The sequence below is a fragment of the Phodopus roborovskii genome, unplaced genomic scaffold (genome assembly GCF_943737965.1).
Source record: "Phodopus roborovskii unplaced genomic scaffold, PHOROB, whole genome shotgun sequence".
Lineage (NCBI taxonomy): Eukaryota > Metazoa > Chordata > Mammalia > Rodentia > Cricetidae > Phodopus > Phodopus roborovskii.
The window spans coordinates 29,884,474-29,900,527 of NW_026126433.1; the positions used below are offsets into that span (position 1 = coordinate 29,884,474).

Sequence of the window (16,054 nt, forward strand, 5' to 3'; positions counted from 1 at the left end):
AAGAGAGAAAAGAAGGGAGGAAGAAAAAGCGGGAGGAAGGGAGAGATCATCATAGTATTTTTAAACTCCTGCTCCATGGAAATGGGCTTTGGTAAATCCCTGTGCTGGGAACTGCTCCAGCCAAGTCGTTTAACTACCATTGTGAAAATGTGGAACTGGTTGTCTATGCTAGTTTGGAAATGAGTGATTTTGGAGTTTCCTTCTAATTTAGACATCCAAGTATTCCTTCGTTCTTAGGATGTGCCATTTCATGTCATCAGACTTCCTTTCGAACCCAGATACTGTCTGTGCACATTTGGCTCCTCCTCTCAGGCTCATAATCTCCATGGTCCTCCGATCTAAGCTTCTGCTCTGGCTGTGACATTCAAGCACCAGAATGCAAACAGCTCTACTTTAGTGCTTGCAAAAACCAAAAACCATATTGTCAGCCGCAAGTCACATTTTTTTCCCTGTGAAGTCACACATGCATATGACTTTTTCCATAAACCAGGCACCTTTGAAAGATTCCCACAGCCTCTTTGCTTCTCCATGCCCCCTTAATCAAATTCATAATTTAGAACAGACACAGAACCAGCAAGTAAGAGCTTGGCTTCCCTGCCAAAGTTTACTTCTGTTACTAATAAACCAATGATGTAGCCCATGGCGAGAGATCATTAGGTGTTTACATGCCTCTGTGAATCCACAAGAAGTCATTCCCCAAAGAACCTTCTTTCCTGTCCTTCCTTCGTCACTAGCATGTCCCCAGGTGAGACCCGAGCTCTCCTGACACACGAGGAATTCTCCCTGGCCCTGGGATTGTAATGAAGGTTATGCACACCATTTTCTTCCCCTCAGAGCCTCCTGCCCAGGGAGTGGGACTTTGCGCTCACTCTGACTCACTGACATGAAGAGCTTGTTTGCTTTGTGCAGGCGGTGGAGACAACGGGGTAAAGCTCTGGTTTGAGGGAGAGCCTGGTGACAGTCATGGTGCATTGAACAAGAAACAGGGGAAGACGTGGCTGAACAGCCCTGAGAGATTCCTTCTTCTCTAGGCATGCCTTGACGAGGCCAGCCCTAATCTCCCACAGTCTTGACTACAGATTACAAAACAGTCACAGGGTTTCCAGCCTAGACACCTTTCACTCTCCCATCTGACAGCACAGTGTAGTGTGGAAGTGATATCAAACAGGACTGTCTGAACACATACAGGAAAGCTTGTCTGCCCCTACCTCCCCCCCAAAAAACAAACCTTTTAAATCCAAATTTTCAGTTTCTCAAATAACAGGTTATTTATAGTATTCACAAGTTTCTTTTGGCTTTGTATAGATATCCCTTGAAATATGAGATGTTTCCAAATGGCCGTGTATATTTGTAAATCAATGTCTACCTGCTCCTAAAAGCTAGGGCCAGGGATTTACTCAAATTTACTTAACACTGAATTTTTATAAGCCATTGCCAGGCAAGAAATAAGACATTATATCTGGGAAATGACATTAAGTGTCCCTCCAGTAGAGGATCTGTTTACAGAAATCCGATTTATACTGTATCCTGTGTGGAAAAACACAGTGATGCAAAGTCTACACATACAGAACTTGCCGTAGGTACACTGTTTCAGGAAAGCCCAGTGTGGCTTCCTCTTGCTCAGGGTTCCCAAGAGCCTGAGTGCAGATGGGGAGTTCTGGTGGAAAGAAAGGATTGCAGGAACTTGAGGTAGGACAAGCCACCTTATAGCCCTCTGAGAATTGTCTTCTGGATGTCAAAAATCTACAGGGATGCTGAAGGGAAGAGAGGGTGCATGACGATATGGCGGGGGTGCCATTTCTCTGGTAACATTAAACATCTGTATCTCAGTTTTTTTTTAACTGCACAATAATCATTGAATAGTCAGGCCTCGTATGTTGGGTACTAAGTACTGAATTTTCCTCCTGGTTGTGAGACAGCCTTAAAGTTATATAGGTGTACAAAGAACATACCACCATAGAATTATTATTAGATTATTTTAAGTAATATAATATGTTGTATGTTGGGCTGGGGAGATAGCTTGATGGGTAAGGGTGCCTGCTACCTTATGTGAGCAAGTGAATTAAGATCTCAGTACACACAAAGTCAGGTGTGGCTGCATGTGACTGTGACCCCAGAGCTGGAGGGTGATGGAAAGAGGAAGGTTGTTGAGGGTTATTAGCCACCACTGTCAACAAAATAATAGTCATTTCTAGGTACAGTGGAAGACTGTATTTCAAGGAATAAGGCAGAGAGAAAAAGAGGATCCTCAATAATTCTCACCACTGTGCAAGGGCACAAAGGTGTGTAAGCCCACACACAATGTGTACACACGTGTACATCACACATACTCATGAACAAATGTTGCATGTTTATATTAGCTCTTATTTATGAATACCATTAATATTAGTGTTGAGAGGATCCTTGCTTTCTTTCTCTATTGTATGTTAAAAAAAAAAAAAAGAATGCTAAGCTAGAGATAGCTCAGTGATCAAGAGTACTTTCTCTGCTCTTGCAGAATGATTGGCGTTTGGTTCCCAGCACCCATGTTGGATAGCACACAAACACCTATAACTCCTATTTCAGGGGATCTGATGTCCTCTTATGGTCTCTGCAGGCACACATGTGAACACACACACACACACACACACACACACACACACGGGCACACAGAGAGAGAGAGAGAGAGAGAGAGAGAGAGAGAGAAGATAGACCAACAGAGATCGAGACAAGAGAGATGAGCCATATACACACCTTTAAATTAAAAAATAGATGTTTTAAAAGTGATAAATAAAAATATTCAACCAGTTCTGGTTGTCCTTGTAGAAGCAGCAATTTTCTTTGTACCCCCTCCCCCACACTCACTTCTTCCATTGTAAGAACAGGAGACTGGAGGGATTCTCTTCTTTTGGGTGATCCTGCAGCAGTGCAGGCTATGCAGTGGGCAGGCTATGCAGTGATTACTTTGCTAACCAATGCTTTCTGTTTGGGGGAACTCCTGCCTCAGATAGTAGACAATCTTCTGGCTCTCTCTGCCTCCTCCCAGTCTACTCACATGCCCTCTTATATGTCACCCATTGAGGCAGGCTCCAATTCCCTTAAGACTGTGTAGACCTGTCAGCTAAATAAGTACATTTAATTGTCTTTAGCTTGGGGCAGGGATGAAAAGGTAGAGTTGGAATCCTTATCTCACACTGATGTCTAAACCTTGATCTGCAAACTTGCCTTTACCGTCTTGCTCAGCTGTTTCTGATCCTGCAGAGGGAGCTGGGTAACTGGTATGGGAGTCAAACTCTTCTCCCAGGGCCTTTTACTGCACCACAGACGATGGCCACACCAAGTGACTTTCATTCATTGGCTTTCCTGGAAGGCTGATCTCCCTGTACCTGAACTGTGCCCCAGCATTTGTGGAGTCAGCTCACTTGGATACTAAATAGGTGCTCAATGTTCAAAAGACTTGCTGTGGGCCACTCACTGTTCTGAGCTCTGTGTACTGAAAGGATTTTCTTGTGGGAGATGTGGGAAGCTCTGAGGTAGGAGAAATGCAGCAGACGCTGAATAAAGAAACACAACATGAGAATCTCTGACCCAGAAAAAGCTCATCTCTTGAAGACATGATAAAAAGAAAGAGAGAGAGAGAATAAAGAAACGAGCATGTGACTAGCCAGTGTCCCTGTCTGCTTGAGTCTGTGTCGTGACAGTTTCTGGAGGCAGTCTTCCTCACTGTTCTAGAGTATCTGTAAGTAACAATTCATTTATGAATAAAATTAATTTTTCTTGAAGCAAAAATTAATCTTCTTTTTCTCTGCCTGACTGACTCAAGATCTCTCTACTAAATCTTGTCTGAAAACATAAGTGATCTTGCTCTCCCTCCTTGGCCACCCTGGAGGCCCCTTTATTTCCTTCTCTCTTTTTTTTTTTTTCTTCCTGTTGTTGGTGTGTGTATGAATAAGCAGGCACTATAAATGCTAGGCAAGATTGTAGAGTTCAGATGACAGTCATGGGTGCTAGTACCGGACTTCCACCTTGTTTGAGACAGAGTCTCAAACAAGTACTTTTAGTTTGTTTAATGCACCCCCATTATAAAATGGTACGCTCCTACTCCTGAGAGATCTTTAAAATTGCACCCTATAAGAAATCTTTGACTAAAATATACCTAGGACATTTTTGGAGGAAAACAATAAGAACAGAAAGAGTAGGGGCATACTCTAACATTTCTTGACACTTATAGTTGCCTCATGGGATTGGCTGTCTGAGTCCTATTCACTTGAAGTACTTCAGTAACCCCACCCTGCCAGATCTTCTGAGAGATCCTCCAGCCACCCATCAGGACTTGTCTAAGTATTACATTTTTATCAGCTCCCAATCATATCTTTGCCAAATAATCTAAAATTTTCTCCAAATGAACTCACCTGGAAATTCAATCCAGTTAAAAACCGTTTCTCCCTTATTTCATGGTTTGTTATTTCATGAAGTCCTGTGAAATACTAAGAAGAGATGTCTCTCTAAAATGCTTGTTGAAAACACCAGTTGCTCTCCTCTGAACTGTAGAGGGTTGTGTTCTCGTTATAACCCTGCTCCAAGAGAACAGTACACAGCTTCAAATACAGGACTTCATAGAGGTGGGCTATGTGGGTCTTCACAACAAGGGACAAGAGTTTGCATAAGGTGAAGGACATGCTGAGGCTCAACTTCTAGACATTTCTGGAATAAAGTTTGCTGATATAACAAAGTGCCTTACATTGGGTCTACAATCTAGATTAATATTTTTGGTAGAGTGGCTATAAAGTTAGCCAACCACCCCACACTCTTAATAAATGCAACTTCTAAGCCATTACGTTTGGTCTCTTCCCATGTCCTCATTTCTCTAATCTGAGAAGGTGTATCTATGACTATGACTGCAAAAGCTCACCCTTGCCCCTTGTCATATGCCTCAAAGTGTGATCAACTTTGGATCACAGCACCAGTTGATGGATATCTCTTTCCATCTTCTGTCTTAACAACTCCATGTAACTAAAATGTAAATCCAGCAATGATTTTGGCGATCCAGCAGTTTACTTGGATGCTGGTCATTCTCCAGAAATTTTGTTCTTGCCTATCTCTGCTCCTGAGAATCATGGCTCCTTTGTGGAGTCCTGCAGCAGCACAGTAACACAAACTTCCTCTTTCTCACTTGCTGTAGTAAATGCCTAAGAAATCACTGGGACGTACTTAAGCAAGCTGAGGTTGCCTTTGGTTGCCATTTATTTATGTGGATTGTGATCTCTTAATTGGAGAAGATGGTACCTCTCCCAGGGTTTTCTGTTTATCCAAATCAGTATTTGTTAGTCGGCAAGACGTGGTCTGGATGATAAATCAGCTCTGGTGCTCCTCCTGCGATTGAATCCACAGCTGCTCTCTGCCTCCTCACCTCCCCATCTCCCAGGAGGCGCCTACAGGCTGCTCTGAGGCCATGCAGCATCCTCTGCTTTTAAAGTTTTCTCCCAGCTGCTGCAACTATTCTTATGAGTTCATTTGCCTTGGTATTAATAACTCCTAAATTTAACCTCCATCACCTGCTATTCTCTTCAATTTGTAACAGTTTCTTTACATACTTTCTATTGCAGATGCACTGTGAGGGGTGGTGGCTTCCCATGATACCATTTTCCTCATCCATTCTGGTCATCCTTTTACTTGTTTCTGTTTTGGGAATAAGATCTTAGTATGCAAGCCCAAACTGGCCTTAAACTTGTGATCCTCCTGTCTCAACCTCATTATTCTGGGATTACAGACTGTGCCACCAGGCCAGATTCTGCACCATGGACATTCTTGTTCTTGAAGCTCCATACACTGAGTGTGATCAATGTAGCACTCCTCAAGCTTCAAGGCCAGGGTAGTTCATCCGGGATCCAGTTCAAATGCTGATCCTGACTCTTGTGGGTCTTCGGAAAGACTTGAGGGCCTGTCTTTTTAACAAACTGTTGGGAAATGATAATAGGTCTAATTCACAGACCACTAACTCAGGAATGAAGACCAAATACTTAGTCCTTCCTGACACCTTCTTTACATGTGACCTATTGCCAGATCTCACTTTGCGTCTTGTTGGATTCCAAACAGATTGTGTCTTCTCAGGATTACCATTATGCTTCCTACTGGAAAGTTCTCTTGTCTTGCTCACTGTTGCCATTCACCACATGCTCAGCCTCTGCCTCTGTGATTCTACAAGAACTTGGCTTTGAGATATTTTCTTCTAGGGGTCTAGAAATTTGTGGAGTTTTCCCAGAATACAATGTTCTCGTCTGTCAATGTATGATGGCTAGTTCTGTTTTCATCTCAGACTTCTGATTTAACCTCATACCATTCCTTTCCAGAAAGAATTAGGTTTGTGCAGAAGTAGTAAGGCCAACATTCTGGAGTCACACCTGGCTTTGCTTTTCTCCCAACCACCATGTTACATTTGCTATTCTGTATGAATCCCAACTTTCTCAATTTTAATATATTCTTTCCTAGTTTTAAGTGTTTTATCATTGTGGCTTGGATTTTTTCCAATCCCATGATTATCTCTGTATTAAAACTTTAATACAAAAAGAAATTAAAAAAAAACCAGACTGTTCATTACTTTGATTTGTAGAAGAGAGAGAATGGAACATTACTGCTAGAGTGTTTCGAGAAACCATATTTACATTTGCATCATCTCAATTTAGGGGCTTGATTAGGTTGTGCGTTATGATGAAGATGCACTTAGCAGTCAGAGGGAAGTGGCATGGGCTGGAGTAATGAGCAGGAGACTTCAAGTCAGGAGCCCTAGTGCTATTTCTGGCTGTGACTGGCTACCTCTCTGACCTTGAACAACTTCATCTCAATGCCAAAGACCCTAATGGGCTCTATCTGCATTGAGGCATGGCTATGAGAGGTTAGGCACTCAGTGTTTATTGTAGTGGGACTATGGAGTGAATCAAGGATGGGTGCAGTTGGGGGTCACAAATGGAACTGGAGCCAGTATATCTCTTCCTACAACTCGTCTAAGTAGCCTGTTGAGAGATGGCGTCTAAGAGGTGGGCTGATGCTTCAGATTGTGTTTTTATGGGAGAAATACATGGCAAGAGGTCATTGAATGGGATTTTAAACATTTAGGTAAAATGTCAAATGCATCTTACTGTTTATGGAGGGGGCTTAACCAGACAGAGCACACTCCTTTCCTACTGGCACCACCCTGCCCAGGGATCTGGGAGCTTATGGTGGTCAGCCTCTGAAGAACATGCTTGAAGATTGCCGCTCTGCTACCTCTGGCTGCAGGAGCAAGAACTAAGCCTGTGACATTGCAAATTATGCCTAAAATCACCTTGCTCCCTCCAGTAGCCCCTGTGGTCAGTAAGAGTATGTGTGAGAAGCATCACCTGTTCTTTACTTGGGATCATCTCTCCATAAAGAGACAAATTTGGGGGAGATACAGGTTAAAGTGCTTTACAACAACAAAGGGATTCTCTCATTCTAAATATGTTTCTGTATGCTAAGCCCTCAGAGGGCTTCATAACAATCATAGCTATGGTTCTCATCTTGTCTTACCATTTTTGCCCAGGCTAATACTCATTAAAAACAATCTAATATCAATAAGTAATATTTATTAACCACTAGTCCCAGTGTTATGTTATCAACTAACTCACTTAATTTTACATCAGTCTTGAGATGGGTACTGTTGTTATCTTCACTTTACAAATAAGGGCATTGGGAAATAAGAACTATTAAGTAGTTTGCCAAACATGCTTCAGCTGGTAAACTTCCGTCTCATAACTTGGGCATCTTGCTCTAGAGTCTTAACTCTCAAGCACCCATACCTATAGAAAACCAATGTAAGGGAATAAGCACCTTTCTCTGGAAGCTCATGGGTAGAGGGATTGAAATTATTCTGGAATTATTAGCTATTTTCTCAGATTGAGACTTCACTCTGATAGTTAACTAAGGATGCATAAGGTCAGGTGGGTTAATAGTAGCACCTTGCTATTTGAGCATCTGCAGCTAGATGAGAAGGAAGGTTTCTTTCCTGCAGTTGAAAGAATTGTCAAGTAACTCTGCACCTTGCGTTCCACCCCCCTCGGAAAATCTTATTCTTTACTATCAATTTATTTTCCCTTTATATAGAGAGCATATATGGATGCCATCTGATTCCTATGTACCAAAAGCTTCCTCATTTTTCTTGAGACACAATAGTTTTCCCACAAAGTCTTTCTGATATCCTCTGTCAGCTGTTTTCTTTCCAGCCCCTTTGAATAGTAGGGGAGAAATTTGGATATGACTCAGTGTCTATTTTACCAGTTTCCTGTGACCTGCTTTAGTCAGCATTAGCTAGGTCCTGAATTTGCTAGAAGCAATTGCCATGGGATCCAAAAAGAAAAGGGATTCAGAAAGAATTCCCAATGGGATAATATAGAGCCCTACCAATATCTATAAAGGCAACATTTTTGCTTAATCACTGAAGGCAAATCTCCCAGAAGGCTCCTGGAGAAGTGGTGTGTGACAATTCTCCTCTAGCCCCACCAAAGGGTCACAAATCAGAATGCAGCATTTCTTTCAGAATGACTGGTTACTGTGTCCTCAAGTACAGGTTCATGTGCAATAACTGACCCCAGAAAAACTGAAGAGCGTAGTGTAAGAGCTTGTCACATTAAATGATCAGAAAACCATTACTACCTGATAGAGGGTTGATGGTGCAGAAGAGATTAGAGACACCCCCATGGGCCAGTTCTGAGCTGCCGGCATTAACTGGCTGCTAAGCTATGCAGACTTGGGTCTGGGGCTTAAGTGAGGGGGAAAGAATCTATCCAGAAGGGAAAAAGGAAGCAAGCAAACAATAGCTTAGTTTTCTTTCCTATAGCTCTTTGAAGCTCATAGTAGTATTAGGGTGCCTAGCTTGCCTTCCATTCCAATGTACTTAATAAAAATTATTTTTTTTTTTTGAAGACAGAGCTTCTGTGACACTTGAATACACTAAATCATGGAAGGTAAATTAAATCTCATTTCACTGGACTGGAAGAATTCTTTGTTAAAATGTAAGTTTTGTTTTTTTTTCTTGCAAGATGGATAAATGATTGCCCTAAATTGCCTTATGGAAAGTCTGTGGGGGCATGTGCCTAGAATTCCACATACTTACTGAAAGTTGAGTTAATGCTGAGCTCTGGTTCTTCTACGATTCTGCTTTTGTCTGAGCAGGTTGATTCAGCCTTCAGTAGTTCAGTATGAATCTGTGCTAGATTCTTAGAAAAAATACAAGGACTAATTCCACTTAAGTAAGGGGCAGGAACTGCAATCTCTTCCAGAATTCGACTAGGCACAATGTATAAATATGGCCATTGAGGGGAGATAGGAAGGTCCTTGGTGTATCAACTTCTCAGCTGTTTGGTCTTGCCCTGTTTGTATCCAAGTTTGAAAGTTGTAAAGCATGTGATTGGGCTCCCTAAGTGTCTGCTCTGTTCTCTTTCTACACCATAATCCTCCTAAACCTTGTTTCCAATGCTCCATATTTCCCTAAATAGGTTGCAAAGTCACTATAAATGTTAAAAAGACAAATAAATCCCATGAAAATGATATCAAATGTCTCTTATTCTATTATAAAAATTCAGACTCTGGCATCTGACTATTTGGATATTTGTTGCAAGTTGTACCATTCCTCTGAACATCAGTTTCCATATCACTAAAAATTAGGGGAAGGCTTTAAACAGGGAGACAAGCTCTTAAGTCAGGGAAAGGGTTGAGATGAAGACTCATGAAATGCTTCTGTCAACAGAAGCACTGGTGACTTGAGTCCCATCCTGGATCACACAAGGTGGCAGGAGAAAACTGAGTCCTGAGAGTTGTCCTCTATGTCCATCCACATGGGCACCATGTGGTCTGTGAAGCTGGCCATATAGGCACACAGATACACACACACATACATGCAAGCATGCACACATGCACACACACATATATAAGCATGCATGCATGCATGCACATACTCACAGAGAATCATACAAATAAAAAAATAATTAAGTGAAACTTTAAGGGCTAAGTCTAGGGAGCTATCCAAAGACTTTATACTCAGACCTAGGAGCACATATGTACAAAATGTGAACAAAATATCTAGATGCTAAAAGAATGAGTGATTTTGTGTTTCTGTTTCCTTTCATGCTTTTCCATATTTTCTTATTATTATTCTGCCTTAAAACTGATCTAGAAGCTGGACATGGTGGCACATGCCTTTAATCTCAGCACTCAGGAGTTTGAGGCCAGCTTGGTCTACAAAGCAAGTTCATGGACAGGGCCGTTACACAAAGAAACCCTGTCTAGACAAACCAAACAACATCAATGATAATTTAGAAAATAAATGTTTTTAAACAGAGAAAAAAAATCAGTAAAGCTTCCAAATGGCTAATGAAGCCTTTAATGCTGATAAGATCAGCAAAGAGAACAAGAGATATGGTGGGGGCAAGGAAGGGTGCCAAGGGTGAAAGGAATGATTGAAAACTGATATGTGTTATGTGAGGCCCAGCCTTGCCTGGTTAGTAGGGTGAGGAACTTTCCACTTTTGCAGTGTAGTCTAGCACCCCAATATGTGCTGTTCCCACATCTTATAAACACACTAGATACACCCACTTGCCTTTCATGGGGGTTGTTCCTAGAGATGGGCTTCTTCGCATGGTCAAAGCTAGCTGAGCATTTGGTATCGTCAAGGATGAAGGCAGGTTTGACCCTAACTGTGCAGGCTTCCCAAACCCTTCCCTTAAGGCACCTGAGGCAACAGGAAAACTTCCCTCCCTTCATTGCATGGCTAAATAATTATAACTCATAAAGTCCCTAACCTATTAGTTAAAACAGGACCCAGCATTTGACTCTAACCTCCTATTGCAGCCTGGGACACATGCTGTCTGTCTGCATGCCACCTGATTTGTCCTCAATTTATAAGCAGAACAATCTATAAATAGAAACCCTTTTGCTAAGTCCCCAGAAGGCATCAGCAGGTTTTCTTGTTTGTATGTGTTTTCTTTCAAAAACAAACAAACATGGCAGACTTGTTTCCCATCCCTATGTTGCTCCATATCCCTCCTCTAGTTCTGTTTGGAGGCATTCTGCTCAGTTTGGGCTTTAGGTTTGACACACCAGCAGGACATTGCCTAGGCTGGGACCTGTAGGAGACTCCACTCACCTGTAGATCCTGTACCTGGTGGTGAACCCTTGGCGGTAACGCTCCATGAAATCGGCATACTCCTGGGCACGGTGAAAGGGGCCTCTGTCTGTGAGCAGCCAGTCCAGGGGAGTCTGGGCAGCCGAGGAGGCATGCTGTTCCGGGAGCACAGCGGCCACGGTGGCTGAGACAGCCAGCACCCACCCGGGCACGCCTAGTGCCAGCAGGACTGCCCATGGGGTGGCCTCTGGCCAAAGCCCTCTAAATTGGGAGCTGCGCTGCCACCTCATGCTTCTCCCAGGCGGTTAGTGTCTTCATTCTCTCGCCAAGCTCTCCCACTCGATGCTGCTCCTCCAGGGCTCCAAACTAGAAAAGTATGAAGAGAGATGTGAGGTGGCTGCAAGTTTGTGTCTCATCTGAGAGCATCATATATAAATGGACAGTGAAATCCTCCCTAGTAGGTATGAAATGAAACTGATGCCCTAAGACGCTGAGATGAGCATTCAGTATGTATGATTTTATTTCTTTAAACACAAGCTTATGAATAAACACCATGTCAACATCATACAGATGACAAAAATGACCTCAGGTTAAGACAGTGACTTATGTCCTCACAGCTATGAAGGAGAAAGAACAGACTTTGATCTCAGGGCATATGAATGCCAGCTACATTCCTACCTGGGTTCACTAAGCATCATCCCTTTCACAAACATGTTCACATATTTCTGTAATTGCCTCATAGACTGAATGATGCCTTCCAGTAGCCTTATGCTTCAAATGGAGACTTGCGGGAGGGAAAAGTACTTTTACCCCTTTGTTGCTCTGAAGCTGAGAAACCTGATCACTCTCCTCCCTGGATCCAAGGTGGGTTCTAGGAATAAACAATTAAGTATACAGTAGCGAATAATCTTCTGAGGTTGAGCATCCAACTTATTCTTCTATTGAAGGTCGTACAAAGATGGAGTTGGAACGTGGAATTAGAGGAGATCCCCATACAAGGAGTCCATGGGATTCCTTCTCTCCCTGCTAGGCAAGAAAGCCCCTCAGGGGCCAGTCTGTGTCTCTTTCTTTCATCCGTCTAGCTCAGCTAACTTAGAGCACAGAGCAAGCTTGCAGATATCCTTCTTAAAGGAGTGAATAAGTGTATTCCCTGTTTTCTCTGGGTTGGAGGGAAGATGCCAGCAGGAAGGCTGCTTCTATCTTTCTCCATTCCTGGCTGCCTTGTGACTCATCACAGAACTCTGATTTCCAGGGCCTATACTTTTTTTTTTTTTAAGGACAATTGGTCACCTTTATCAACCTCTAGATGCAAGGAATCATTCAGGACTGCGGGGTTTCCTGGAACTGCTGCTCTTTCTCCAATCTTTAATTTCCAGCATGTGCAGTCAGAGCTCTGCATGTCACCTCGCCAACACCACTTCAGCATGTGCCAGAATGACTTCCAACACCCAGCACCTGTAATTCATGATTTGATGATTGTCTCTGGCTGCCAAAATCCAGAGATAGGATGCCTGGGGGTGAGGCAGACATGGTAATTCTCTGAACTTTCACTCCCCTGAAAGGGCAGCAAAGAGGGCTTCAGTACTTTGTGTTGCCTTCCAGAGTCACCCCCAGGAGCACTCTGAGATGTGTCAGCTCACTAATCCACAGAACCTAAAAGGCATGCTGGAGGCAAGTGTGAATCCTGGAATTCACAGCTCCAAAGTTATATTGAGCCGGAGATACAGAGGCCTCAGTTTGGTACAGGATGCTTTTCAGAGTCCCTGTATGTAAGGATGGAAGGGCAGAAGGATGTCTGAGAATCTGGGCACTCAGACAGCTCTCCTTCTCCGTGGCAGTTATTGAACTGGAGCTGAGTACTGAGAGATACTTAGAAACTGAACCCACTATTAAAGTTTCCTATGTTGGCATTATAATTATGAAATTATATTATGATGGAGCAAAATGAAAACCTCAGTCTGTCTTTTTGCCAAAGGATGCTATACCATTTGATAAGCCAGAGTAGTGGTGAGATACTGTCCCTACTCAACCAGCCAAGTTGGGGTGCTGGAGGAATAATGACACACCTTTTCTTTCATATCTTAAAACATGATAACCTTCTCATAATTAAACTAATGATGCTAATTCACAAAGTTGGACAGGTTGATCACTGATGTGAGAGAGCTCAGTATTAACCCTTATACAACAGTATATAAAAACCAAGCCATTGCAGACTAATTGAGTAAAAATAGAATATTTTATATATAACACCAAGAACTTAGTTCCATATGGATTAAAAATTAACTATAAAAAGTAAAACCATAGAAGTCGTCTTATTTCCATCAATAAGTTTGCATTACCAGGAAGAAAAACCAAAAGGAGGAATCATCCTTGTATGTGTGTGTGTTTGTGGGGGGGGGGTATACTGAAACAATCTGACAAGGATGCCCAAAATATTTTTCATTTAATCATTCACATATTCATTCATTGAAGAAACATAAATGAGAACTCGCAAGTGCCAGGCATTATGCTAAGAACTGACAAGCACGAACAGTGCTTACAGCCTTACCTTAAACTCTAGCATTAGTGACTTATACCTTTTATTGCTGTTTCTCCAAGACACATTGAAGGAGAGGGGTGGGAAGTTTGTTCATTTGGGAAAGTATGGTTCCTTGACAGAGGAGGCCAACACAATGCACACAGTAAAGCAGAAATCCACAACCATGGCTGGAAAGAACTTGGGAACCAGGGTCCTAAAGTGACTCCCCCAAAGCCCTATGTATTTCTGAGTATGCGTTCTATAATTCTGTCCCTGTGAGTGTGGGTGGGGCCTGGAAGTGAGATGGGCTATCAGGCTGTAATAGTAGACTTTGAGTTAAAAACGAATGAATGTCGACATTGAAAGTTCACACAGTCACTTAAGTGATGGTGGGTGCAAAGAAAGACTTGTGGATAACTTTGAACAATATCCTACGTGGGTCTGGCCTAGCTGGGTGAGCCTTTAGAATAAAATAGTGGCACAAGCTGACCAAAAACAGAGCAAACAGACATGCTGTGAACTGCCTATGAAAATCATATATCAATGAACCAAAGGTGGCATCTAGATTTGAAAGCAACCTCCAGCCAGCAGCTAGGAGGAAAGTGGGAACTTCTATCATACAACTGTAAGGAAACAAATGATACCAGTAGAGAAGAACTACACCCAAAAAGATCTGTTTCTGTGTCTAGCACATTGATTTCAGACTAGTAAAAACCAGAGCAAAGGACTAACTATCTATCTCCAGGCTCTGTAGTCACAAAGACTACCAGCCAGGGCTGAAGAGGTAGCCCAGACAGAGAAGTACTTCACTCATAAGCACAAGGACCAGAGTAGTGTCCTTACAGTCACACAGAAAACTCAGACGCAGTGTTTTGTGCTTATAATCAGAGCACTGGGGGGACAAGCAGATCCCTGGGACTAGCTGGTAGGACAGTCTAGCCATTTTATGAATTCCTGTGCAAAACCCCATCTCAAGAGGAAAAAGAAGGAAGGAAGGAAGGAAGAAAGGAAGAAAGGAAAAAAGAAAGAAAGGAAGGGAAGGAGTAAGGGGTGAAGAAACCTGTCCTCTGTCCTCCACACATGTGTGCATACATGTAGCAGTGTGAGATGGCAAATTTGTAGTACTTTAGATGATGCAAAGTTACACAGCAATAGGAAAACAGAACAGACACAAGAAGCTACAGCAACTTCTCCTATCCTGCCGAGGATCTGGTGCTTCATGTTCCCTAGAGGAAACTAAGATGTTATTCTGTGGGAGAAGAAGACACATGGAAGTTTCTAAAACAGAGTAATATCAATAGTGCCTCCTTACTCTGCCCTTCCACCATACCCCCCCATGCCAATTACACAGGTTCATCTAAGGCCATGTATGGAACGTATCATCAGTTTGCAAACATGTGATCCATCAAATTCCATGTACTTTATCAAGGTGTGACAAGACATAGCCTGGTCTAGCCACTCAGCCTCCTGACATCCTATGCCATGGTGGCCTCCACCTCACCTGCTGCATAAGGGTTTCCTAAGGACAGGTGAGCAACCACTGAAAAAACTTTTTGAAAGAATCAGACTATGTTAAGCATGCATCTTGTCATCACTGTTTGTAATTATGCCTTTTCAGAGCTCACAATGAGCTGGAACCTGCCAGTTACAGGAATATCAGCTTTGGAATCAAATGGTTTTGATTGCTGGGCCATGTCTGCTGAGCACAGCAAGAATGTCTGAATTCAGGGCCTGCCATTCCTCAGAAAAACCTGGCCTGGGAATCACATACTTTCTGCTTCAGTGGTTTTCCTGGGGGGATCTGAAGACATTTTGACTAAGAAGTCTCTGTTTAAGAAAGAAGATCCTTAGGCAGGCTTCAAAACTTCCTCAAAAAAAAAAAAAAAAAAATAGACAAGATAATTACTGTGTTGACAGTTGTATGAAAATTGGGCTTTTGAAGGGGAACAGCTATTTGGCCACTTCCTGTTTATTCTTTATAATAATATCACTGGAAATTTTGTAACAGCAATCTATCAAGCACATCTTGACTGTCTAAATTCTCAGTGTCTGGGACACCATTAATAAGTAGTAAGATCTAACAATCAGTGCCTTTCCTATCATGCGTTCAGTTTCTGCCCTTCCAAAGTTGACTATCCAAAAAAAGCCTCCATGTTACCTGTGAGGATGGTGACACAGAGACCATGCTGTCCTGTTCATGAAAATTGTTATGGATTTACCTGAGAAAAATGACTAATTTCTTTTGTCCTCCACAATAAGGTCATTATACACCTAGACAGATAAATTTGCTTTGCATCAAAGGTACAAGCTTAACAATTTTTACTTTTTAAAATTTTATTTTGGCTGAGTACCTAAGCTCAAATCTGTCCTTTAAGCCATGGATTAAATGGGTCAGAGTTCTGTCAATAGAGAAAATCAGGTAG

The 16,054-nt window shown here is 42.3% G+C and overlaps 1 protein-coding gene across 1 annotated transcript in view; it reads right to left on the reverse strand.

Moving 5' to 3' along the window:
• The window catches only part of Brinp2 (BMP/retinoic acid inducible neural specific 2), a 101,123-nt gene that overhangs the window by 36,420 nt on the left and 48,649 nt on the right, over positions 1-16,054 (reverse strand). Inside the window, exon 2 of the mRNA XM_051186058.1 lies at positions 11,135-11,479. Coding sequence (XP_051042015.1) covers positions 11,135-11,403 — 269 coding nt within the window. The 5' untranslated portion in view covers positions 11,404-11,479. The remainder of the gene's footprint in view (positions 1-11,134; positions 11,480-16,054) is intronic.